Source organism: Gymnogyps californianus, chromosome 2, assembly GCF_018139145.2.
Source record: "Gymnogyps californianus isolate 813 chromosome 2, ASM1813914v2, whole genome shotgun sequence".
NCBI lineage: Eukaryota > Metazoa > Chordata > Aves > Accipitriformes > Cathartidae > Gymnogyps > Gymnogyps californianus.
This window is the reverse complement of record NC_059472.1, coordinates 112,425,498-112,450,699: the sequence shown is the minus strand read 5'-3', so window position 1 is coordinate 112,450,699 and position 25,202 is coordinate 112,425,498. Positions and strand designations below refer to the sequence as shown.

Here is a 25,202-nt window from a genome sequence, read left to right as displayed (position 1 = left end):
ATGTAACACATTCCTGGACTGAATTCTTCTATACCAAATTTCAGCAAGGGGTCTTTGCTGGGTTTTGTTGTGGTTTTATTTGGTTTTGTGGTGGTGAGTAGTTTTGTTTTTTTTTTTTAAATCAATGAAAATCCTGATCTCTCTAAATTAACACTGCTGCCAATGCTATCACCTCCAATCATTTCTCCACCAAAATTTCATTACTTTGAAGAATTTATTTAATGATATAAAACTTGGTGCAAAAGTCTCTGTGAACATTCATAATTCACATAATTCAAACAGACCTCACTTCCATTTGCAGTGTGTTGCATTCTGATGAAAAGCTCACTCATAAGTACATGCAAAGCAACCAGAGACATACCCTAGGTAGTAAGAAAAGCCAGAGCTGAGGAATCAGCCTAACTACCATCAAAGGACTCCACCTGAACATTTTTGCTTGCTTTTGGCAGAATAACTTGCTTAGAAGGATAGTGCCTTGAAAATGTTTCAAACTGACAAGCTCAGCACCAAAAACTCTCACTGAAGAGAGAGTTTGCTCAGTCCCACAGAAGAGCACCACCTAAACAGAAACACAGGGTTTAGTCTGTTTAAAAACCCAGCAGTCTCTTTCTTAACATTTTTTTTTTCCTTTTTTAAAGTGTGCACATCCCACACCCATCCCTAATCGTCTCCCTTCCGCTTTCAAGACCTCACATTCATGCACGCATGCTGAGATCTGCACCAGCATCCCAAGAATAAAGACAAGAAAACCTGTTAGCAAACCCAGGCCTTGCGTAGGCAGAGGCAAAAAGCCCCACAGGGAGACGCAGCCCTCTTCAAAGGAGCAGCACCAAAGGAAGGCAGGGCTGCAGAGCTTGCAGGGGCGCCTGGGGAAGCTCAGAGGCTCTCCAAAGGAAGTGCGACATATTACTGACACTGAACAATTCCTCGCTGCAGGCGCGGAGACGCATCCCAACGTGAGCCCCATACCAGGCCTCCGAGCAAAGCGATCCCAGCTACCGTCTCTCCGAAACAGCAGTGGATGTTTTCAATCAAGCAGCACAGTTCCCACCTCCCCCCCGCCTCCCCTTTATTTTGACAACTTGTTTCTATGTTATATCCAATGATGTCACATCAGTGGAAAAACTGAAATATCATGAGTAAGGTTTTTTTTTTTTTCTCCTCTCCAACTTCATTGCTTCCAAAAAGCAACCAAGGTGGGGAGAAAACTGGCCAAACTTAGCACTGCTGGTGGTGTAAGTTCCTCCTGCATACTCCAGTAGGAGATCGGGAGACAAGTTTTCACTAGCAAATTAACTCTTGCAGGTAATGCCTTCAAATATTTGTCCAGCAGCTTTAAGCATGTCTGGTCAGAAATGTTTCTGGGGATCTGCCCACCCAATTTCACACAATCAAAATAGAACTCTGGCATGGATTTGATGAGCTCAGATGAAGGGCTTGATTTTTCTAATGACTATTCCCTTTCCATAACTAAAGTTAAATGCCTAAAAGCTTCGATAACAGCTCCCTCTGAGAAATTTTTGGTCATACCAGCAAGAGAACCACAAGCCAGCAGACCAGGCAAGTTACTCCAGCCAGTAACAGACAAACCAAATAAATGCCAGAAGGCATTTTATAATGGATTTTCATCCTAAGTGGCACATATGTACTCATGATGCAAGAGTCGTCCCCTCACAGGGCTGAAGGCAGCCCTGAAGCAGAGAGGAGTGAGAAGGGATTGAAATCTGGCAGCGGTATTCTGTGAGCTAAAACGGGAATAGCAGCTGGCTGTGCTGATGGAAGAGTTACACACCCGGAGCCGCCCGGTGCATCCCTTTGTCGCCCACTCAGATGATGCTACAGCACACAAAAAGCAGGCGGCAAAATGCTCAGCAGGAATAAGCACATCTGTAAGTGCTTGTTAAACTACTAGCTACAGTACTGATTCACGGTGGGGGGGGAGGCACCACATGGAGAAAATGAAGAACTTACTAAATAATAACAAAAAGCCATTGGAAGAGGAATGTGTTTCTTTGCCTTCTCTACCAGTAATTACGAGCAGAAAATGAATCATGAACTTTGCTTGCAGAGAAAACTATTAAGTAATGAAAGTATTAAAAAAAATTGCCCTAGCAAATGACAACATACATAGGACATTTCCCCCCATCCTCTCCCAAAAAGCTTTCCTTTTCCCCTTACTTCAAACTTTGTTTCAAATCCTTTCTCATAGTGTTGTCCCTAGCTTCCAAGTTGGGAGCCATCCTCACTGCTCCAGGCGTACCCACTGAACTGAGGCATTCAGAGGGTAGCACTGTCTTAGGCCCGCATCCAAGCGGACTGGAAAAATGAGAGACAGACAGAAATAATACTCCTGCACCAAACTACAGCAGGATACAGATAAGAAGAGGAGCATCCATTTTCGTCAGGTTTTGGATCAGGCATGTTTCTTCAGTCCTAGAAACGTATCCAAACAGAGCAAAAACATCAAGCAACCCATTATCCCACACTAAATCTCACACCAGTCTTTCAGGCAACAGTATTTGGGACATGAAGACCACCCTAGAAATGGATCAACACACAAGCAATGCACACCTAAACTGAACAGTACAAGAGAAACTTTGAAGAAGTTTCTCACACATCTGCCTAACTCTAGCCACATGCCCCAAACCCTTCATTTCATAGCCACTTAAAATTCACCTAATTCTTACACTGGCACTATTATTACTATTATTGTTGCTGTTGTTGTTGAGGAAATTATCCAGACTGTGGGCACAAGTCTATTTCCATTCTCCTGTGGGGACGAATGCAGAAGCAGCGCTTGATGCACAGAGATGCCAGCAGCCTGTTTTCTTGTCCTGGTCACCCAGAAGCACATGGTCTGAACAGGCTGAAGTCTGCTCATCCAGGCTAGGAAAGGGCTTTCTCTCATCCCTGCCTTTCCTGCAGATACAGAGACGCCAGGAGAGACAAAGCAATGGCCCCTCAAGTGAGCGGGAAGAGCCTGAGTGAGATTCAGAGGTGGAAGAGTGAAAACTTAAAATGCCATATTTCTTACACATCCAAGACATACCAGAGGCTGTCTCTGTCGGTGGGCATACAACTAGACGCTCAGCTCTCCAGCAAGTGTGGAGGCAGAGCGAAGGGTCAGACAATGCCTGGCACACAGTGCAGAGCACATGCTTCACTTCAGCATGGTTCTTTGTTCAGATGAAACAATTTCAGCAATAAATTCATACTTCTGAAGACCGCAGTCTGCAAACAGTATCCACAAAATGGATGGCAATTATACTGTCATTGGCAGTATCAAGCAGTATCAATAAACACAGATCCTCAGATAGCTGTTACATGACCAGTAGTATTGCAACTACCACTAGAAGTAAAAAAAAAAGAGAGAGAGAGAGAGAGAAAGGAGGGTGGGAAAGGTTCATATGCAAATATGAGGCAGTGCTAGATGAAGACAACTTTCCTTCACATGCCAGTTAACAAAATAACCACGCGCTCAAATAAGCATTGAAAACACACATTTGCCACAGAATAATGTTGCCTGCATGTTCAGCTTGACTTTCTAAACGTTGTGTAGTAGGTGACCAACTTCAGCTGCCCAAAAGCAAGAGGAATGCCCAGCTTTTCACCAGTAAGCAGCAGTCTTCAGCGTCTATGCTAACAAGCCTTAGGGGAGCTGTGTTCCTGGTCACCACTCTGTTCTCGTTGTCTGACTTAACAGACTGCCCCTAGACATCCGAAGATGAGACAATCCAACACTTTTAGCCACAAAACTTTGATATAGCATTTCAAAACCTCCATGTGCCTTCCAGAGCTCGAACTGGACAATGACGTATTTACAGGCATATTCTATTTTTCTTCCCCACATTTAACCACGCAGGAGAGGAACCATTGCAGTATTTCCATGAATTGTTCCACCATTTGTTAATTGATACTCTTCAACTGCAACATAATTAAAATGGCCTGACTTAAGATTACAAACTAAAAGCTTGAGATATTTTATCCAAATCGTATCCCCAAGGGGTTTTATACAGTCAGATAGTTCTGGCTGCAATGTTTTCAAGACAAATCACTTTGCTAGAAGCACTGTGTAAAAGGACAATAGTTGGAAGTTTTATAATCATCTACTTAATAGTAAAAAAATGCCTTGTAATGAGATGGATGTTATTCACCAAAGAAGATGGACATGTGCTTTCACCACAATAAATCATCAGGAGTACAGCTTGTATGACAACACAGAGGAATTCAACTGGCTTTTACAAGACATGATGAAGCAGGAAGATAGGTCTTTTGCAAACAAGGGGAACAGATATTTAGATTGGGAAAAAAGGCAGCTCACTCCTTTGCCACAAGTCCAGAGATATGAAATTAAAACAAAGGAATCATTTTAAACAGTACCCCCAGGAACATAAGAAAATCTAGATATTCAGAAAATCTATTCAGTGATTTTCAGAAAGGAATTAACACCCCTGGAGCACTTGGAGATAAGTGTTTTCTTAACTGACAGAGTAGCAGGCAGTACAAAAAAAATACTTTATCAAAGCGTGTATTTGTCTGCTGACAGTCATCATTTACAGGGAAGGAAAAAGTGCAAAAATAGAAACTGAAGTCTCAGTTGCACCAATACATTAGAATCCAGAGGAATCTTAAATTCAGTAACTCCACTTTTTTGAGCTGTTCAGGTGACAAAGTGACAAGCTGCAGAGAGCAACTTCAACAAGCAGCTTGTAATTCTCACTCCATGTGAATGGCAGGAGAAGTAGCAAGAAGCCTTTTTCTTCTCCAACTCATTTAAAATCCAAATACTGCAGCAGGCTCTGCATACTGGGATGCACAGGTGCAACTCTCACCCTTCTCAATTAGCAGCTCAGAAAGGCTGGGGCACAGAGCAGGAGTAGGCACTGCTTCCCCCAGCTCCTCACCAGACCCACTGCAGAGACGCAGCACTCTGCGAGGCTGAGGTATCTTCCCTGAGCAGCACACTGCAAGTCCTCTGCCATTCCTAAAGCATAGCAAAGGTAAAACATCATGGCTGAACTAAACAAAACCAGACTTTACAATATTTAGAAATGCTGCATCTATCCCATACCACTTCACAGAATAGCTAAGACTTGTAAACATTGGGATGTAAAAGACATTAGTAATATTTTAATGCAGCCAAGACATAAAGGCTTGCACAATTACACACCTTACACAATTCCATTCACCTGAGAAACTCCATGTGTTTTACAGAGACTAACTAACCTGGAAGATACTCTTGCCATCAGTAAAATACTGGGCTATTTATAATCATTTTACAGACAGGTAAACTGATACACAGAAAAGGATTTGCTCATGTCTGGTAGGAATTCAGATTTATAGTGTTCTGTTTCAAGAGCTCCTTGTAGACTTTCAAAAACTATTAATCCAGAGCAAATCACACCTGCTTTTTGATAACATTGATAGAGGATATGGATACAGAAATGCGTTATCAAGAGGTAAACAGGAAATATGAACTTACAAAGCATCAATTGCTTCTGTGTTCTCTGTCCTTGCAGTAAGACCAAGGACACATTTCCCTCCTTTCACTGAGGAAGAAACTGCCCCAGTATTAAGTCAGCCTCATCAGAAGGTAAAAACATGTCCAAGAAATTTCCCAGAGAGCCTCCAACTTTCTGGAATTGTATAGCCCAGCTCACCTCGAAACAACTTATTTCACATAAAAGCTCTGTTACAGACTCCAAAGGGAGCCCTCGACTCCAGGTCAACCTGCTAGCGTGCCCCTGCCCAGGGCTGGAACAGGTACCTTACCTATTTCTCCAGGAACACGCTTGCCACTGAAGCGAAAGCATGCTGTGACATTGAGGCAGTTCACCGGCTGCAAGCCATCATGGCACTGAGGAGCTGTGATATTGATGGACGTGGGCAGGAAAATGGAGATGTCCATGGTAATGACAGGCCTGGATCTGGAGATCAACAGAGAAGTGGAATTGAGTGATCATTCAGAGGGAAGTTCTCAGCCAAAGGAGAATAAAGTAAGTTTGGTAAACTGCACAATTTCAAGCAGACATGAAAAATAAGAGAGTGCATTTGAACTGTAAAATAAATTAGCACTTGATCTAGCTGGCAAGGACTACTAGTGTCTGGATGAAAACCGTAACGTCAGCTTGAAGTTCAGTGCTCAGATACAGACCGCAGGCAGGCAGCTGGGGAAACTGATAATATATAATAATAATCATCTCCAGCAAAAGTTGCATAAAGCCTTCCTGATGACTGAAGAGGATAACAAAATTAGCACAACAGCAACCAAGGACAACAAGCTCATGCAAGTGACTCCCTGCTAAGCAGCCTGGATGGTCAGGAACATGTAGGCAGAGACCTTAGGTTTCCAGAGAATGGTCTACAGTCAAATTTGTGACCTGAAAGTCAAGGAAGGAGCACAGGGGTAGGAGATGGATTCATATATAATTTTTCTGACAGTATAAGAGGGACAACAGACACCACATTCATGTTTTCTGGAGGAGGGAACATTTGGCTAATTCCCTCCTGGCAAGTGGTAAGGATTGAATACTCTTTTCACGCTGCTGAACTCTGTTTCAGGAGTTACCCGGTGCACTGTGAACGAAAGCTTTCTACCCTTGCAACTCCAGCACCGACTTATTGCTATGACTATTCCCAGCTGAAGAAGACCTTGGCCAGAATCGCAGAGCAAGCCCAGTGCCGTCAGGGCCCAGGTGGGTCTCCTCCCTCACACAACACAGAAGCCCCGCCAGCTTGGTTGGGAAAAGCAGCCCAGAAACCCAGGCTCTCCTGAGCCGTCCCCAGCATAGGACTTCAGCCCAAAAATTCACCGAGTGTTATTCTTCGTGGTTTCAATTCTGTACATGTTCAACATGAACATGTTCTTCCAAAACCAACTGCAGTAGTAAAAAAAATGTGCAGCAACCAGCAGATTCACTTCTAAGGTAGTCCCAGCAGCCGTTCAAGGCCAGACCACGTAAACAAACCACTTCAGGACTCTCACTCCACAAGCCACTTAATTTAGAGGTGGGGGAGAGAGGGGAGAAGAGAGCAGGGATTGTGGTTACACCTAATTCATAACGACTGGAACAAGATTCACATCAATCTCTGAGACAGCTGCTCAGACACTTTTACCACAGCCTGAAATAACAGTGCAACTTCACCTTTTGAGATGGAGGATGAAGATAAATGCTAACCCTAGAAATATATACAGTAATGCAGGGAAGGGAAAAGGAAAAAGGAGGAAAAAGAGTGAGCTTCCTAGGATCATTTCACACCTTCGAAAAAAACTCTTTCCAAATGCTTGGGGAGACATAAAAGAGTAAATGCTACAACTGATCTAGAAAAATATTTCTCCTAGAAAAAAAATATTTCTCCAGCCATGATGCACTGTGTGATTTTTCCTTAACATTAGCTCATTTGGTTATTCACTGGGAAAACAAAACAATGCATCTGTCAAACAGCCATACACACACGCGAGCAATACAACGACGACAATCCACCCCAAGTCACCGCAGCTTCCACCAAAGCCTGTAATATCACTTGGCAAAACATTTGTTGGTTTTGGCCAAAGGACTTCACAAAGCCTTCTGGAGGGGTGAGGGGGGAAAAAAGAAAAAGCTGATTTCTTTATCCTAATCTGAATCTAAACAGCAAGAGGGACATGCTGTAAATTGGCAGTAGCAGCAATTAATCAGGCTGCCCACAAAGTCAGTCGGTAATGCACTAATTTCCTCTGAAACACACAAGCATGACTGAACATGTGCACAGAGGTCACCATGCTGTTGTGATGTATGTTGTTTTAAACATCACAGCAAGCCTTTCAGATTGCCTCCCTCCCCCCCTCCGCAAGTAACAACAATGCGGGAGAAAAATGCATGGTTTTCCTTCTAGCGGTTTCGGAGATGTGGGGCTACAAGATCCCATCTGGGGCATGGCACACCTTTTCACAGAAGCAGCAATTGGCTTCCTCTGCGTGCCAGATGAAGGAACAGAAAACTCTTCAGAAGACTTGACCACCTGCCATGCTGATCATCAAGAGCATTTCTTTCCCCCTCTCCTTTTTCTTTTTGTTTTGTTTAACTGATTCAAATGGAAACAGAGCCAAGTTTTTTCTGCCTTGAACAGGAAGCAAGCTGGTACGTCCGTTCTGCAGCTCCAGCATTTGTCTTGCCAGTCTCACCACATCCCTGTATCTTCCATTAAGATGCGGGAATCCCTAGTGACTTCTACTTCTAATGACATCCAGGTATTGACCGGATTTTTCTATTAAATATTAACAAGTGTAACAACGGAGCTACTGGCAAAATTCAAACTTCCCATTCTCTTCCCCAGGTCTGTGCACCTCAAGCCCGCTCCTACTCTAACTCTCCACCTGCATAATTTGGTAAACCAAGCTGTCACATCTCTCTCCATCAGATGAAACAAACAATTGCACTTAATTCATACACTCAAAACAGCAGCCCAAATCCTGTGTGCATTGAAAATGTCTCTGTATTTCATTTCCCCGAAGACTCCTATTTCATTCTGCATCCCATTATAACTTGCAAAATTACATCCTGGCATCATACGCAGCTGGATTTTTGCTCAACTGCGTTCCCTTAAATCATAATTTATTTACTTTATGTAAATGTAAGAACAACTAAAAAGCCTTCTCATAAATTCAGAGCAACCTTTCTAAGAGGCACTGAGATGCAACACATCCCTTTCCAGCTCTAACCCTTTGTTTTCTTCATAGCCCTGGGAGTTCTATGTATTGTCATCCCTCACTATGCTGTTCAAATTAGATTGTGCATTCTTTGACACCATCCATGTCTAAGGTTCTGCTTAAAAATTAATCCAGCTTGCTTATTCTGACCACAATAAACTAGGGAGAAAATTGGAGTGGTGGACAAATTAGACCACACAAGATATAAACAGAAAACAGACAAAAAGACGACAACAGCAGATGAAAAAGACATGCATCTCACCTCAGAAGTACCACATTGTCTGACAAGAAGGCTCCAACAGTCATATCTGAAATTTTTGTAACATTGAGACAGTTACAAAGGAGGCACAGAATTCAGTTCTCTCAAATCAGTTGCTAAATTACAGAGCATATATCTAAAAAAAGCATTTTTCTGACTTAAATCAGCCAGTTGGTCCCTTCAAATATCATTATGTCATAAGTATTATAACTGGAGGATTAGGTCTGTGATGTTACTTCACTTCTACTTCATTGTTTGATTTTGATTATTACTATTATCTTATTGTCTACATTTTTTAAGATTGTCATCATGACTGAGCAGCTTCCAAGAAACTTACAACCTTGGCCAGATACTGAAATCCTCTGCTTTAATATCTCAATCCTTCGTCATGACTGCCCAAACACCTGAATTAAGCAATCATCGGCTCAAATTCTTATCAAGAGCTTCAAATAACAGAGGGGAAAGGAAAGAAAATGCTCAGCCTCATTGGCTTCCCACAATGGCAGGAATCAACAACCTGGAAACGACCAGCTCCGCTGTTTTCTCAGCCTGCTGCTGTTTCCCCAGTGCTCTCGCTGCCAGAGTAGTGGACATACCTGGATAACCATTGCCATCCATATCGACTCCCCCTGATATGGACTGGCCAAACATCCGCAGCATCGGGTTTATTGTTTGCCCATATAGCTTCTACAGCAGAAAACACACAAGTGAAATCAGTCAGTAACACAAAGAATCCTTAAAAAAAAAAAAAAAAACCAAAAAAAACCCCCAACAACCAAAACCGAAAACAAACCCAAAAACAACCTTCAAGCCTGATTTTCATGGTCACCGGGGCTCTTTTCCGTGGGCTGGAAGTGCCGCACATCTGCAGGCTTGCACTTCACCCACACAGCCCTGAGCAGGAAGGCTGTCAACTGCAGGAAGCCCTTCTGCTCTGGGCTAGGAGGAGGCCAGAGTTGACTTGGATTAAAAAACACACCTGCATTACAACCCTCATGCAGACCCAAGTAAAATAAAGAACACATCAAACAGATTTCTTCGGGGGGGAGGAAATTTAACTGCACCCTAGAGATTTCCTCTTTTTTTTTTTTTTTTTTTTGCATTACCTTAATTTCTGTAAATAAGTTTTAAGTGGCATCTTAACAAAATTAATGATTAATTGAAACAGAAAATCCTGCACAACCATTCCTTTTCACAAAGTTTGCCAGCATACTCAAAGTCAAAATGATTAATTTTCATCCCACTTGGAAATTCTGGTTTCCATCAGCTATTATGCAGTATTTTGTGTCAGTTTGGAAGCTGTATCTCATTTCTGCCTCCCCATCGCAAAGATTAATTAACTTCTAACATAAATTCTTTTTTTTTTTTTTAATTACTAACACAAAAACTTTCTCTAAACATTTTGAATTGTAAATGCCTTTGTCTGAAGCAAATTAATATATCAAAATCTCATTTTCTAAGAAGGCAATCAGATGTCTCCCAGCTCTCATTCTTTATGCTGGGCCACCAATGCAAGACCTGAACTCAAACCAACATCTGACTGCAGAAGTTACAGACAGAGGAAAACCTATCCCACGAAGTAATTTCAAGGCTGTTGGTGGTGCTGCACAGCTTATGACATGCGACCAGCTTTTCCTGGCCCTCCCATAAAAGGACATAATATTGGACAAAAGGTCATACAGGACATTCATGGGAAAAAAGACAAGTTGAGGGGAAGAAAGATATCCTGCAGTCCTGACAGCCAGTTTAAAGGGAAACCAGTGCTCTGCCGTGTACAGATTTCCTTTTCCTACTTGTGGGCAGATAAGACAACTGAAGTAACCTCCTCCCCACATTACACTTGCATCACATTTTTGGAGGGTCCCAGTTAGGGTGGTAAATCCCGCCTGCAAACATCCCAGTGGACATCTGCAGGCTATTACAGCCTAGAAGGCAGAGGTATAATGCTGCTCTGCTTTTAAGTGCCATGAATGAAAACAGCAGGCCACAAAGCCAATTAAGCTGCTTCTGCTCATAGCCACCACTAAAGCTGCTGAAGGGACGTGAGAGAAAGACATTGATCAGCAATTTAAATTAAGAAAAGGGGTGGGGGGGAAGCTAACAAAATGAAAAGGGTGAAAACATATACCCTGCAGGCCCCCTCCCCAGCTTATTTAAAAAAGGAAATCCAGGGCATTTAGATGGCTCAGGGGTATAGTAATAAGATACAAAAAGCCTTTCACCTCTGGGTTCAAATCCAGGGCAGGTAGGTAAAGAGCTGAAGTTGCAACACAGCGTTTTTGGTTGCACATGGGAGATGAACCGGTGGTGTTTCTCATGCCCTGCAGCAGACACTGGGAAACGGCAGAGAGACACTGCCCGTAAGCGGTGCCCCCTCAGCTGCCTCAGGACACGGGACAACGATAGGAATGGTATCAAGAGTCAATGACCACAGTACCCTGCCACCTTCTTGAGCCGGGCTTTGTCCCACTGACCAAGCGGAGAGACACGTGCCATGTCTGCTGGCCTTGCTCCAATGGGGAGGGAGAGATCGCAAGCAGGATGTTTCGATTCCCACCCTGCTGATCTGGCCGCTCTCAAAAATGTACTATTTTCCCATGAATAACCAGAAAAAAAAAAATCTGATCCTTTTCAGCAAGAGCTGGAAAGCTCCAGACTTTTCAACAGCCAGAGAAGAACCTCCCAGCCAGTGGCTCTCAGCAAGAAATGGGCAGAATCCTCCACATGCCACACATTAGTGCATTTTAGAAGTAACCATAAAGAGTCATTTAACTTCCTTTTTTCTAAAAAGCAGCGCATGGCATATACGTGGTAAAAGGAAGAAGGACTAAACTTCTATGGTCTGTTAGAAGAGTCTCCAATATAACCACTAAACTCTTTAATTCTGCTTAAACTGATTTACTGTGAAGGATCCCACCCAGCAACAAAACAAAACAACTAGAACTTCAAACACACGGAGGGAGGGAAGATTCAGGCTCTCTGAAAAAAGAAATGTGCTAGACAGAGACTAGGGGACACATGTTGGGCAGCATGAGCACAAATTTATCTTCTCTACTGCCTGGCTACAGTAGCTAAATTGCACTGTGTCATCTCTGCACATGATGCTATAGCATATCCCAGCCGAGATTTTACTTCATAATAATGGTCAGGGGAATGGGACCCAAGAACAGCCTTGTGATATACTGTCACATCACAAGGAGAGGGCTGACAAGATGGGTAAACAGGCTTCTGTGGGGCACAAAAGAAAACTTAGTACCTCTTCCTTCTCACTAAGCCTGCTTCTGCAGGAAGAAAGTGCAACCTCCCAACTCCCCACTGACCTCTCCATAATTTGTATGCTCAGCTTCTCCCAGGTTTTCATTTCTCCTCTGCAGCAGTACTATCTCTAAAAACTGACATTCAAACCCCAAGACTTCATTTGCTTCAAGAAGGAAGCTACAGCTGATAACTGTAACAAAAGACAGTGAAAAATATCTCCTGACTAACATAATTTTACCCTACAGCATAGATATGGACAAACTTTGGGAGAAGTCATCTTCAAACCAGGACTGAGAAAAGGATGTAGAGCTATGATGAGGCTACCTATAAAGGGACCCCTAAGTATGGTTTATTTCTGCAGGCCCTGGGAAAATGAATTCAGATAGGTATCGTAAACGATAGTGTCACATACCATAGAGTACTGAGGTACAATACCATTGGCGTCCCCATGGTAAATGTACACTGCTCCTACGTAGTTATCCTCCTTAGGTGCTCCAATGGCAACATCTGTAAAACAGTACAGATTATAAACATTTCACAATCCATTCCATTAATCCAACTTTTTACCAATTTTAGAAGCCAGCTATCCATAGGAAAATAGCTCCCCTTGACGAAGATGATCAGCAGCCCATGTGAACCTGGCTAGAAGGAACTTGTTTGATTTAATGAAGAGCTCATGTTAAGATAAACTTAAAAAAATACACAAATGTATATAAATTTGTACACGCATGTAGCTATGTTGTGCCTAATTAGAAACATGGGCTTGTTATGAAAATGTGTGTTTATTAACCAGCAACCATGCTCAAAAAGTTAATTTAGAATCCTTTCATATCAAAATCTCCAACCCAGGGGAACATCAGCTTTGTGAACCAAGACAGCATTGGCAAAACATTTATTGTAACACTATGTTAAGTTTGTTTGAAAATCCAAGGCTCCTAAATAAGGCTGGGTATATTAAATGGATAGGCAGGAAGAAAAAAAGGCTGCTGCGGGTGCACTTTCAAATTACATTTGATCCAATTTAATTGCAAACTCCTGCAGAAAGAGTGATCCCACCTCCCATTCTCCTCTCCTAGTTGGATCTAGTGACTACACAGCTGCTGAAATTAAACTCCTCCTGATGGCTTCATACCCACAGACTGATCCAACTCACTCTGCAGTCTGTCCATCACCACAACTGACCCACAAGCAGCAGCAAGAACACAAAAATGCATGTCCAAGTGCAGACGAAGAGCATGTCCACCATTTGTGAGGTCAGCCTGCAATGAGGTTGGGTTAGGCTTAATGGGATACCGTGCCCTGTGTGGCATGGAAGAAATAAATCCAGGCACGCACCGAGTAAGTCGGAGTCCTTAATCTGTGCTGCCAGAAATCAGGGCAGAAAAGGTGCCAGCATCAACACTTTGCTCTCACCTATTGCTATCACAGCATGGGGCCTCACACTGAGTGGCCTGTGAAAGGAGCAGGGGTAGAATAAAGCAAAGGAGAGAAATTATTAATAGAGTACATGCTATCAAGAGTGAGAAGCTACTTCTTAATTACACTTCATGATAAGAAACGTGATTATGTCAACAAAACTGGAAAGGCTTGGAGGCATAAGGAAATGGGAAAGAAGAACTAAGTCAGACATAGGTTTCTGTTCAGGGCGTGGGTATCTAAAGCCTTTTATAAATTGTACAGGGAAGAAGAAAATGCAACAGCAAGGAAAGCAAAGCAATGTTAATGAGACGGGTGCGAGTTGCGTGGACATGGACTAAACCCACATCAAGGACAATCAGCTACAAAAGGCTTTAGCAGACAAATCGTACACAAGCACATTTATCCTTAGCGAGAGCTCAGGAGCTGGTCAGGTCCGGAGGAGCAATGGATGCCACGTGGCACTCAGCCATGCGAGGAGACTGGCAGTGCCACCAGCCCCACTGGCATTTCTAGGGAAATGGTCCAGAAGGAAATCGCACCAACCTGGGAAGCCATCATCATCGATGTCGCCGAGGGTGGCCATGCTCTCCCCAAAGTGTGCGTTGTAGGCGCCGTCACCATCCAGGACGAGCTGCTCTTCCAGCACTCCCTAGGAAGTAGGAAATAAAACAAGGTCAGGGAAATGGTGTGAGCCCTGGACAAGGTGAGCCCTCCCCATGGGAGCTGCCCATGCACTGCAGGAAGCACCTGGGGCAGGGCTGCAGTCTGACTCTCGCCCTCACTGCACACGGATCGCCTGGGCACCAAAACTCTAATTTATTTGGGTTTTTTAACCATCTTCTGTCTTTTAGTTTAAAGACGGGAAAAAAAAGGAGCACATGAGTGATATAACTAAAATGCTAAATTAACTAAACGATAAATCAATGATGTAACTAAATGCAGTCACAGGGCTTGGTGAGCTCATGAAGGTTTCCAGATGCCTAAAATGTAGCAGCCCAGAGCTTGCTCTACTGGCAGATTACATCCAAGGAGTAAAATCCTCAGTCCAGGCTTATTCAGCTAAACCCCAGCGAGTTAAGGAGAATTTTCCCCTAAGCAAAGAACATTTGGGCAATCGGATTTGAAAACTTTTAAAGTATTGGACAGAAGGATTAAAGCAAAGTCTCCAAAAAGCCTTCTGAAATGAAGAATAAGGAAAGGGACTTAATGCAATAAAGAGACAGAGGAAAGTTCAGAATAAAGTAGCTTTGTACTCCTATGCCATTGGAAGCCTTATATGGATCTGGTATTTCTTGCCCACCCACTTTCTGGTCAGATACATAAGCTTTAGTTTCTTGCAGTCTTCCCTCAAGGGGAAAGGAACATTTCCACAAGAAAACAAAATTTAGTTACACAATCCAACTCTGTACCCACCTCAAGGGTTGTTTTGTTTTGCTTTTGCTTCCTTTGTGAATGAGAGTAAACTGCCCTCTGGAACATGTAATGAAATCTTTTTCTTGGCTGCGGGGAGTTGCTGACTTTAAGAAAATCCCACATAATGAAATTGAAACACAACAGAGAGGAGAGGCAGGCCTGTATGTGCGACTCATTTCTTTGCAGTCCTCACAGGAAAGGGCAAAATATAAGCATATTAGACCTAGCATCACTATGCATGCTTGTATTATAATGCAGTTTTCTCTGATCCGCTGCAATGACCTCTTAAGCAATGGTGCTTGCAGGATGAAACAGAGTTTAAAATGTCCAAACCCCAAAATAAAACCCACAATCCTGAAAGCCATTGCTCCTGCAAGTAATTCTTGCTGCAGGAGTATAAGAAACTTCTACTAGCTTCTTGACCATTTTATAAAAGATAAAAATTAACTCATGCACGCTCTCACTGTGAGCAGGAAATGTTGGCTATTATCTGCCTGGCATTCTGGACCCTATCCTGAGGACCCAGCAGCAACACTGCAATCTAAGAAGTGGGACAGCCTGTGGATCAAACTGAAAAAGTAAAGCTCATTTAAAGGAGGAGTGATAATAGAAAATAAAATTACACCAAAAGCAATTCTGAAGTCTCCCAAATGCTGCCTATAGGACTTGCGGTGAATGTTAAGTCTAGCATAAACAACTCCATACATTAAAGTTCACAAAATACTGATGAAGCAAACCAATTTCATTTTAGTCCATAACAACTCCTCCTTTGAGAAAGCAGGTTTGGGACCCGAATATTAAATATTTAATAATACATAAACAACCATTGTTTTCCTATAAATACAACATAAGAATGATCTTGTTTTGCCGATCCAAGAAAGTTCAGACTTTTCCAAGACTGTTGTTGGGTCATGCGAAATCCAACGGTACCAGCTGATAAGAACTTCCCCTAAAGTCTATATATGAGGCATAATGTAAAGATAACATGAATTCAATCTTTGGTTTCTCTTCACAAGGTCTCCTAAACCCCCAGACATTTGTGTTCCAATTTGTAGGTCCTAAAGACCACCCAAAACACAAAGGAAACTCAGTCAAAGCTGCTGACTCTTACTTGGTTTTGGCATCAAATTCATGGAAAGCCACAAATACCACCAAGTTTCAACATAAAACCATAAACTTTCCCAGACCTCCTCGAAAGATTCACAGCTCTGTGATGAACGTGGGCTGGTGTCTGGGAAACCATGATACCAGACGAGTTTTCCGTGACTTCATGCTCTGCTAGAAACATCCAGAGCCCCACTATTTGAGACATCGAGTTTCACCATGCAGTGCTGGAAGGACATTAGTGTTACCCTGCCCGGACCCATGCCCTCATCCCTTACCAAGTCATCTCCTGTACATACTCACGTTTCCTCTGTTGATATAGACTGTGACTTGACCCTCATCTCTGATCTCAGAAAACATAGGTGCTCCGACCAGCAGGTCTGACAACCCGTCAGAGTTCAGATCAACTGCACATAAGGAGGAGCCAAAGTAAGAGCCCATCTGTAACCAAGCCGAGTCACAACAAAGCATTCAGTATCTGCCCACACACAGGAGGAAGTCATTTAGGTGTTTGTTTTTTTCGTTTTAATTTCAAATGATGACTTGCTGCTTTATCACTCACAAGCACTCCTACAGAGAAAGCTTAGGGGATAATTCTGGCAGGAATTAAACACTTTACTGTAACAGTGCATCAGCTTGGATGTTTTACCAATAGAATAAAATTTATACCCTGGGACATGCTTAAGTGAGACACTTAAAGAGCTTTCTTAAACTAGCTTTCATTTGTCAAATGCTTAAAACCAGGAAGGGGTGAAATAAGTTTCCCAAACCAAGACCTGGCTAGTGATTATTCATGCCCAGTGCCAGACTTCCTAAAGAGACTTGAAGTTGGGTACCACAGATCTTCTGGGGATACCCTAAAGAAATAAAGAAAAGAAAAAAAAAAAATAGGCAAGGGGTAGGGTATCCATGAAAAGAGGCATCTAAAATTACATCTTGATTGTGGACTATCTTCTCCTGCTCTATTTGTATCAGTCATCTTCAAATAGCAGTACCGGATGTGCGTTTTGATCATAGCCTTTCCTCTCATGTACAGGCAGGTGAGTTGACACAGAAAGAAGACTTTCAATAAAAGCTTTTCACTTGATACACAAAAAACCTAAGCCACTTTCAATCTCCAGTTATTATTGCTTCATAAAACTTAATTGCTTAAATTTAAGAAATACATTAATTTCATTACATAATTTTTGATACAGGTTAACATTAACTGCCAACAGTCTCCCAACCAGCACCCATGTTATGAATTTCAAAACACATTTAAACACAAAAAAGGAAACCAAAAGCAAGAATGATATTCCACCCGTATTTCATCCACTTCTGCTAAGGTACCACAAGGCATACTCTTTGAGACCAACTACAAACCATAGTCTCAAAATTAAAAGCAACTTCCAAAGGAAAAATTAAAAGATACTACTTCTTGTTTGAAATTGAGAGCTGTTTACATAGTAGGAAAAATTGAGGTTACAGAAATAATTATTTAGGTTAAAAAGAATGAATCACATTTCTCGAATGCTTTTACATTCTTTATTGCGGATCTCTGACCCACAGCCTTCCATGCCTGGTAAGTTCAAATGCACAGCCAGAGCTACCGGGCATGCTAGGAGATGGGCAGCGGCAACTGTATTCTATGCAGTCCGTAAGATTTAAAAGCTGCTAAATATATATAGTGGGGTGATTTAAGGATAGAGTTTCAGATTGTAATTCAGATTTTTGTGTTTGTGTGGGTTTAAGGTCAGACCTCAAACATCATTTGATTCCAGTTACTTTGTAGCTTAAGTTCCCTTGTGGATTTTTTATTTGTTTATTTTTTTTAATCCACTAAGGTTTTAAAACAAATTTCTCATGGGTAAGGAGCGAAAGTTATGAAAAGCATTTCACTATGTATTCAGGCAGTTTTCAGGGAAAGGCTATTATTTACTTAACTGCAACATGGTACGTCTGCAGCGTGGGTGAGTTTACGGTGCTGTGAGAACCTGAAGTTTGTGCACTTCACATTTGTAACAAGGCACCGCATTTTCTTTTTTCTTGCCTGCATTTGATTTCCTAGTTCAGCCTCCAGCAATAAAAAAGTGAAGGAAGAAACTGGCCTGCTTTTAACGTCTGTCTAACAAGAATGTCAGAGCAATGAACTTTCACACCACTGGGAAGGACGCAGCATTTTGTGAGAGCTGATTTCCAGGCAGTGCTCATTGCTGAGCATGTCTGTTTATATTTCAATCACAAAACAAAGAAAGGGTGATTTAGGACAGCCTTCTCTTTAAAATAAAATTCTCATTTGGATTTTAGAGAATTTGTGGAAGACAGATGCTAATGGGGAAGCAGGAGATGACAGCCTAGAAGTACTTGAAGGATGTAAATACTTGATTAGTTAAGTTACATGTAAGAATAACGCAATTAAATTGAAAAAGGAAAGTTTTTGGCTGAGACCTGGAAACTTCCTGATAGCTCTGTTTATTAGGCTGAGGAATAGTTCTCCAGGAGCACATCCTCAGGGACTTTTAAAAGTCAACAGGGAAAGAAATGAACAGGAAGCAATCAAACACAGGAGATGCCCTGGATGAACTGGGAGGTCTTTTCCTTTCAAGATGTCTGCAATTCTGCTAGTGCAGGGGAAGACAAATTTTGGAGAGGCCCTAAAATACAAGTCACACCATCCACCTACACATCCTTGCAGTTTTCCCCTATTCCAGGCATGTTTTTAAAGACTGCAACTGTGTTTTGCTGGGAAAAAATAACAAAACATGCTAACACTCCCAACTTGCTGATACAGTCAAACACGTTAGATCCTTCTGAGGGTGGCAGGTCTTCCTAGAGCCAGAAGCCACCAATAACCTTTTTCTTCTGTATTGCCTCTCCTCCCAGGAGAACACAGGCAACCACAGGTAAGGGGTATCATTTCCTCACTGTGTTACTCCCAAATAAGACATCTTTTTCTTGTTACCTATAGTTAGACATACTGTCCCCTTTGTTTCCCCTGCAATACAACTCCAGCAAGCCCCCAGTGAAGAACACAAGCTGTTCCCCACTCAAACACAACACTGCACAGGCGGAGGTGGATCTCACTAGCATTCACTAAATTTCATGGGCGGGAGGGCGGTTCAGCTCTAAGACACCAGTCCTAAGAGCAAAATGCAGGACTGATTCATGGTGGGAAGGGGGAAATCATCATCTCTTGAGGCAATAAAGCTGCTCCTCCACAAAACAGCATAACTCTAATATCCCCGTCACAGCAGGACACAGAAAAACAGATTGGGACTTTGTGTATTAAACTAAGCTCCAGGCTTCCCACATCTCCCAGTAACATCTACTAAGAGTAAATCTCTGTGTCTAGGGTCACCGGGCACCCCATGTCCCACGTCTCAGAAGGCGCTGCTACAGTTGCATAAGGCTAAATAGAACAACTAGTACCATTTTCAGCAAGACCTTGAATCTCAGTCACATGGGCATCGAGCAGACATTGCAGTCATGACTGCTACAGGAGAAAGGGCATACAGCTGGTCTGTACAATAGGTTTAGCTCTTCTCAGAGGATAAGAAGAAACAGAATTTGCTTGACAACTCATGAAGCAGTGGAATGAAAATGATGCTCTGAGATGACCCTGCCATTATTTCCCCCTCCTCTACCCCTTAAAAGAAAACACATGTACATAAAAGCTCACCTTTTTTCCTGAAGCCTGAAAAATCTTTATTAGAGAGCCTGATCGTCTGTCTGTTCTGAAAATATAAACCTGAAGCGTGAAAAAAGAAAAAAGTTAACCAATACTAACTGTGAAGCACATAATGGTAGAGCATTGGCGCTTTCTAAATAATATCTAAATCATGATCATGGCCATGGCTATTGCCAAGATCCAATTTCATGACCACTTTATTGCTCAGTCTTCTTTTAAAAGACAAAACAGAGTTCCCCATTTTCCTGATGAATCACAGGCCTCTTATCATGAGAAATGCTTGAATAGTATCTTGTCATCTACTTTTTTGGTGCATGTGTGTATGTGCACATATGAGTATTTAAAAGCACCTAGTAAAAGAACTTTCCAACTCTCAAACAAGTGGCATCTGGAGACTGCCTGGAAACAAGCGGTGCAAAAGGCTGAGAAGGCATAACCCTGCTCCCCTTCCCTTATCCAGCCTTCCTTTCTCAAGGACACATGCCTGCACGTACTGCACTGAAAACTTCACGATGCTTTAGCAAAGGTCATAGTAGAAATCCCAATCGGACCACCCAAGGCATTTGCACTGTTTCTGTCTGAAACAATCTATAAATCAGAAAACTGTTCAAAACATAGTCCACTCATTGCTCGTTTCCACAGGAGAAACTGTTTAACTAGGAACTCTCAGGGATAAAAGTATTGATATGAGTTCAATAACAGATCTTGTACCAAAATTTAAGACCTAAAATGCATGGCTTGTAGAAAGGGACTCCCTTTGGCAGAAAGGCTGGCTCAGTCAGCCTTCAAGACTCCTGCAGCGTCTGACAGGCTCCCTCCTAGCAGGTGCTCACGCAGTTTGCAGGACAGAGGATCCCTTACTTCCAAGGCCACATGGCAGAGCCAAGCACTTGACATAGTTGAATATGTGGCTAGTTATTAATAGGTGGTGAGACAGAGTTCAAAGCTGTTTTCAGCCGAGAACACAGCACAGATTTACTGCAGACAATTGCTCTAGATATAAAGGACTCCCTAGGTTTTGCAGTGGCACATTTAGCAGTGAGAGCACATTGCCAAGTGTCACAACTCCAAACCCAGTCTTTACTAAGGACTTGGTGACTTTGGAGAAATGACTCAGTCTCATTAAGTATCTTGGCTTTACCTTCAGTGAAAAGGGTGTGACAATGCTAATCACTTTCTATCAGGGAAGTGGAAAGGATTAGCTTATTAGAGAGTATGAAGAGTGCGGAAAGCACAACAGGACTGCTCAGCATAATGTCCTGTACTCAACACCTCTTACCGCCCCTTTGCCATGCGTTCCTGCTACCCACATCCCATGCCAAGGGAGAATAATGGGAGCTTTTGCAACTAGAGCAGTAGTCTTTAAACTACAGGGCCAGCTGCTTTCTCATGGTTCTCATGTTAGCAGCTGTTTTTTTCCCGCTCCTTGTACCGAAATTAAATCTGTTCCACAGAGAAAACAGGTTGGAAGGAAGGTGCATTGGAGCAGCCGTAACAGAGCACCTGGGATAAGGAAACTATGTCTTTCCCATGCACATTTCCTCTTAGTAGCAACTGCACTGCTACTATATCCCATATGTCCTAGTCACGCCAGATCAGGTATATGTACCAAGTTAATCCTCTACTTTTATTGCATTTTCCCCACTGGCGCTGCTACCCCCTGAGACATGGTTACTACCAAAAATAATCTGCCTACACCAAGGGATAGTGTTCCTGGTAGTGGAGACCTCTCACTCCTTATTGTTATGACTCAGCTACAACTCATATCCCTATAGAGCAGGAGAGCCAGAGGGAGGAAGATGGAAGGGGACTGCAGGACATCTCTGCTCAAGCACATGGTGGTAGGAGGTCCCAAAAGGATTGGATTTTGAAGAAAGAGGGACGAAAGCAAATCCTTTACATCCCTTCCCTCCCTCTCCCCACTCCCACTTCTCCACCTTTGGTTCAGAAGTGTATAAGGGTCACAGCACTCACGCTCAACCAGCTCCCCTGATAGCAGCCGGGTACTCGGCACAGCAACACCAGGCACACCTAACTCACCAGCCATTCACTAGCTTACATCTTTGGGACATCAAACATATGTATGCCTACAGGAAAACCATTTGGGTGGGTTTTTTCCTTCTCAAGAGACTATCACCAAGATTTCTAAATACAGCTGGCAGAAACCCAGATTCTAATCCACTAAACATCAACGTATTACAAAGTTTTAAGAGGGACACCAAATCGCCTAGTAAATGGCTTTTCATGCTATTAGAGATGCTACCCTGAAGTAAATACTGGAAGTCAAATGTATGAAGAAAACAACCAGAAGACAAACTCTCTTTTCCAAGTTTTTTCATTTCCAGACAAGGTTTAAGTGACACCTATATGTCACAAATCCTAAACAAAAGGAGCGTGAAAGAAATGTTGCCTGTGTCTCATTAAAATAACTATTGTAAGGATTGGGTGGGGGAGAGAGGAAAAAGAGAGGGGTGAGGGATGTGAGGCACCAGGAGGGACAGGTTGAGAAAATTTGATGACTTCATCAAACTACCTCACCTCTCCCCTGCTCAGTGCTCCAAAACTACCCTGTAGGCAAAAATCTCTTGGCTTCTCAGACACATGGGAACTGCATCAGTATTACTTTTTTTGCCCCGTTGCATCCAACCACATTGTTGTTTGACAAAAAGCCGCACCTTTCCGATGCCTCCATCCTGGGGAGCTCCTCCTACAACGTCCGTGGTAGTCGGCTGAGAGAAATGACCTGCTGCCACTGCATATCCTGAGCGGGAGATGGGGTGGGGTGGGAGAGGAGAGAGGAAATAAATAAATAAATAATCAAGAAAGGGAAGAGCCTGAGAAACAGGTCAGCCAGCTGGATCGCACTCATCGGGTTTCACTGCTCCTCGCGGGCTGCACATTGTTAGCAGTCAACAACTATTCTGCTCAGGGTGCGCCAATATTCCGCGCAAAAGCTCACGGTGGTGGGAAGTGACGGTAAACCCTCCAGCACTTTTCCAAAAGCTGAGAGGAGAAAGGTGCGTGTGGAGCTGTGCAAGGGACACTCGAAGCAGCTATGGGGAGCAGTTCAGTAACCACGAGTCCAGCAAGGGAAGCGGTAAAACAGGAACAGGCTCACACAAACAGAGCAAAGAGACGACATCACCACAGAGAAAGTATCACGTCAAAAAGCAACAGTCCCACATCAACCTGACAGAAGTCTCCTTCTTTGGCTAAAATCACTGCCCAGGAAGGCTTGGCAAATTACGTGCCTTTTTGGTCAGGGTGGGGGGAGAGCAGAGGACAGTAGGCAGAGAGGTCAGAGAAGTTAATGGCTCAAAAAGATTTTTGTTTAGGCAAGAAGAAAAATGGGAGGATAGATCAAAGAAAAAAGGAGTATATTTGAAAGAAGGAGATCAAAGATTCAGCCTTATTCAATATATTAAAATGATATATAATAACTAAAGAAGAGTAGAGTGCTTTCCTTCTAAGGCTGTCTTATATTTGCCTTGCTCTTCTGCTGTAAATTATGAGGCTCTTGTCTGCATGGTAAACACTATAATTCAGGTCTATCAGTGGCAAAACCTATTTATCTCCTTGAATATGTATATATACACTCCCCTTAGCTATCACCAAGCAGCATCTTCCAAGTGGTATTTTTTTAAAGACTAAAGGTTAAGGGGAAAAAGAGAGGTCAGTGCACGTCTTTAGTCAAACAATATCAAACTACTGACTGTTTGAAATGCCTCAATAGTCTTCGGCACTGGGGATTAGGTGGAAGCCTTTAAATTAGAATATTTTTTGGGACATTAGCTGGTTTTAGAGCAAGTAAAACAAATTGAGTTAAAGATGTACTCAAACTTATAGGCAATCCTTTCACAACCTCCTTCTGTTGCCAATGACTCACTTATATGGTGCTATTTTTGTGGAAATAAATTCGTATCTGTAATATACATTCTGTAATTATGCGTTGCACCCATTTTAAAGACAGGTGTAAGCAGACATACAGCCTAACCAATGACAAATAATTTCTCTGTCACAGGGCAAAAGCAGGAATGTAGGTGGCCCACTACCACCCAACCTGCTTTTTGGTTGAAATGCATTTTCTGTATTAGTTCAGAAAAATTATAGCAAAGTTTTTTTAAAACAAGCAAACAAAAATGGAATATTCTGGCTGCTGCTTTGCTTGTATTTCTTTCCAGGTAGGTAACCCATTAATTCGGACTTTCTTCCTTTCACACTTTTCATAAAAATACTCTACACCACCAAAAAAAGATCAGTATCAACTTTATAGCATCAAAGCCTTTAAATACATTGTTGGACTGATCCATTCTCACAGTAAACACCAGAGTGCTGCTTACCAAGGTACGTGTACCGCCTGGCTATCACAGCATCATCGTTCAGCTTGTAATATGTGTTGTCAGTGAGATTCAATACTTTGACAGTTCCTGTCCAATAATAAGATCCCGGTGCCCCCATGATGACCAGCTCCTACAACAGGAAAAACAGAAGGATGTGGGAGAAAGGATGGGGAAAAAAATAAATAACAATCAAAACCGGACAAAAATTCATGCTTTACACAGTAATGGAGAAGGGACAGGATATTAACTTAAAACACCAATTATAAGTCCATCTATAACAATCTCCATTCTGTGTGCATGTAGAGAGTATCCTTCTTCCCAAACATGGAGGTCACTGCACACACCCTAGAGACACATGGTCTCCCCTTTTATGGCCCACTTCTGTTCAGCTGTTCTGCCGCTTCAATAGAAGACCTTCCTCAGCCTGACTAACCACCGAACTTATCCCTGCTAATACAGTACTCCCAGAAATCTCTCTCCACCTGCTGCCTTTCACAACCATCCTCCAGAAGACCTGGAGACTTTCACCAAGTGACAGAAGCGCCCCAGCCCACCCAGACCCACCACTCAGCTACAGACCATGCCCTGATGCTGGCTGACATGCTACACCATCTGTATCACGAAGGACACAGCACAAAGGATTTTGATGTTACTACTCTGAAGCTAAAGAGCTGCCATGCACTCAACAAGCAGGGTGTGCGTTATGTCATGGTTGGAACATTTTGCCTTGCTCTGTCCTCAGATATGCTCTGCTCTTTGAGAGACAATCTGGCTATATTTCTTTATAGACACCCAGCGTGATTCAGGATTTTAAAAGACTAGAAATCAGGCAAAGTTTGATCCAGCATCCAAAGGTAGATGCTCATGGATAATGCTTTTGAATCAAAATCCAAGGTACCTCTGCATGTAAAAGAGATTGAGAAAACATTTCCCCAAAGCATCCAGCATCCTTGCACGGAAACCTAACTGCTGGATGTGGCTTTAAATACCTCCAGCAAGGGACCAAATTAAGCCTGGGGAGCCCTAACCCTAGGTAAGTTCTCCATCCCCAGA

The 25,202-nt window shown here is 42.7% G+C and overlaps 1 protein-coding gene across 1 annotated transcript in view; it reads right to left on the bottom strand.

The window, feature by feature from the left end:
• The window catches only part of ITGA9 (integrin subunit alpha 9), a 225,809-nt gene that overhangs the window by 174,094 nt on the left and 26,513 nt on the right, over window positions 1-25,202 (bottom strand). Inside the window, exons 6-14 of the mRNA XM_050915800.1 lie at window positions 24,150-24,279; window positions 22,485-22,570; window positions 19,801-19,869; window positions 16,446-16,583; window positions 14,169-14,274; window positions 12,619-12,713; window positions 9,545-9,635; window positions 8,952-8,997; window positions 5,773-5,927 (exon numbers count right to left, since the gene is read on the bottom strand). Of these exons, the coding sequence (XP_050771757.1) occupies window positions 5,773-5,927; window positions 8,952-8,997; window positions 9,545-9,635; window positions 12,619-12,713; window positions 14,169-14,274; window positions 16,446-16,583; window positions 19,801-19,869; window positions 22,485-22,570; window positions 24,150-24,279 (916 nt within the window). The remainder of the gene's footprint in view (window positions 1-5,772; window positions 5,928-8,951; window positions 8,998-9,544; window positions 9,636-12,618; window positions 12,714-14,168; window positions 14,275-16,445; window positions 16,584-19,800; window positions 19,870-22,484; window positions 22,571-24,149; window positions 24,280-25,202) is intronic.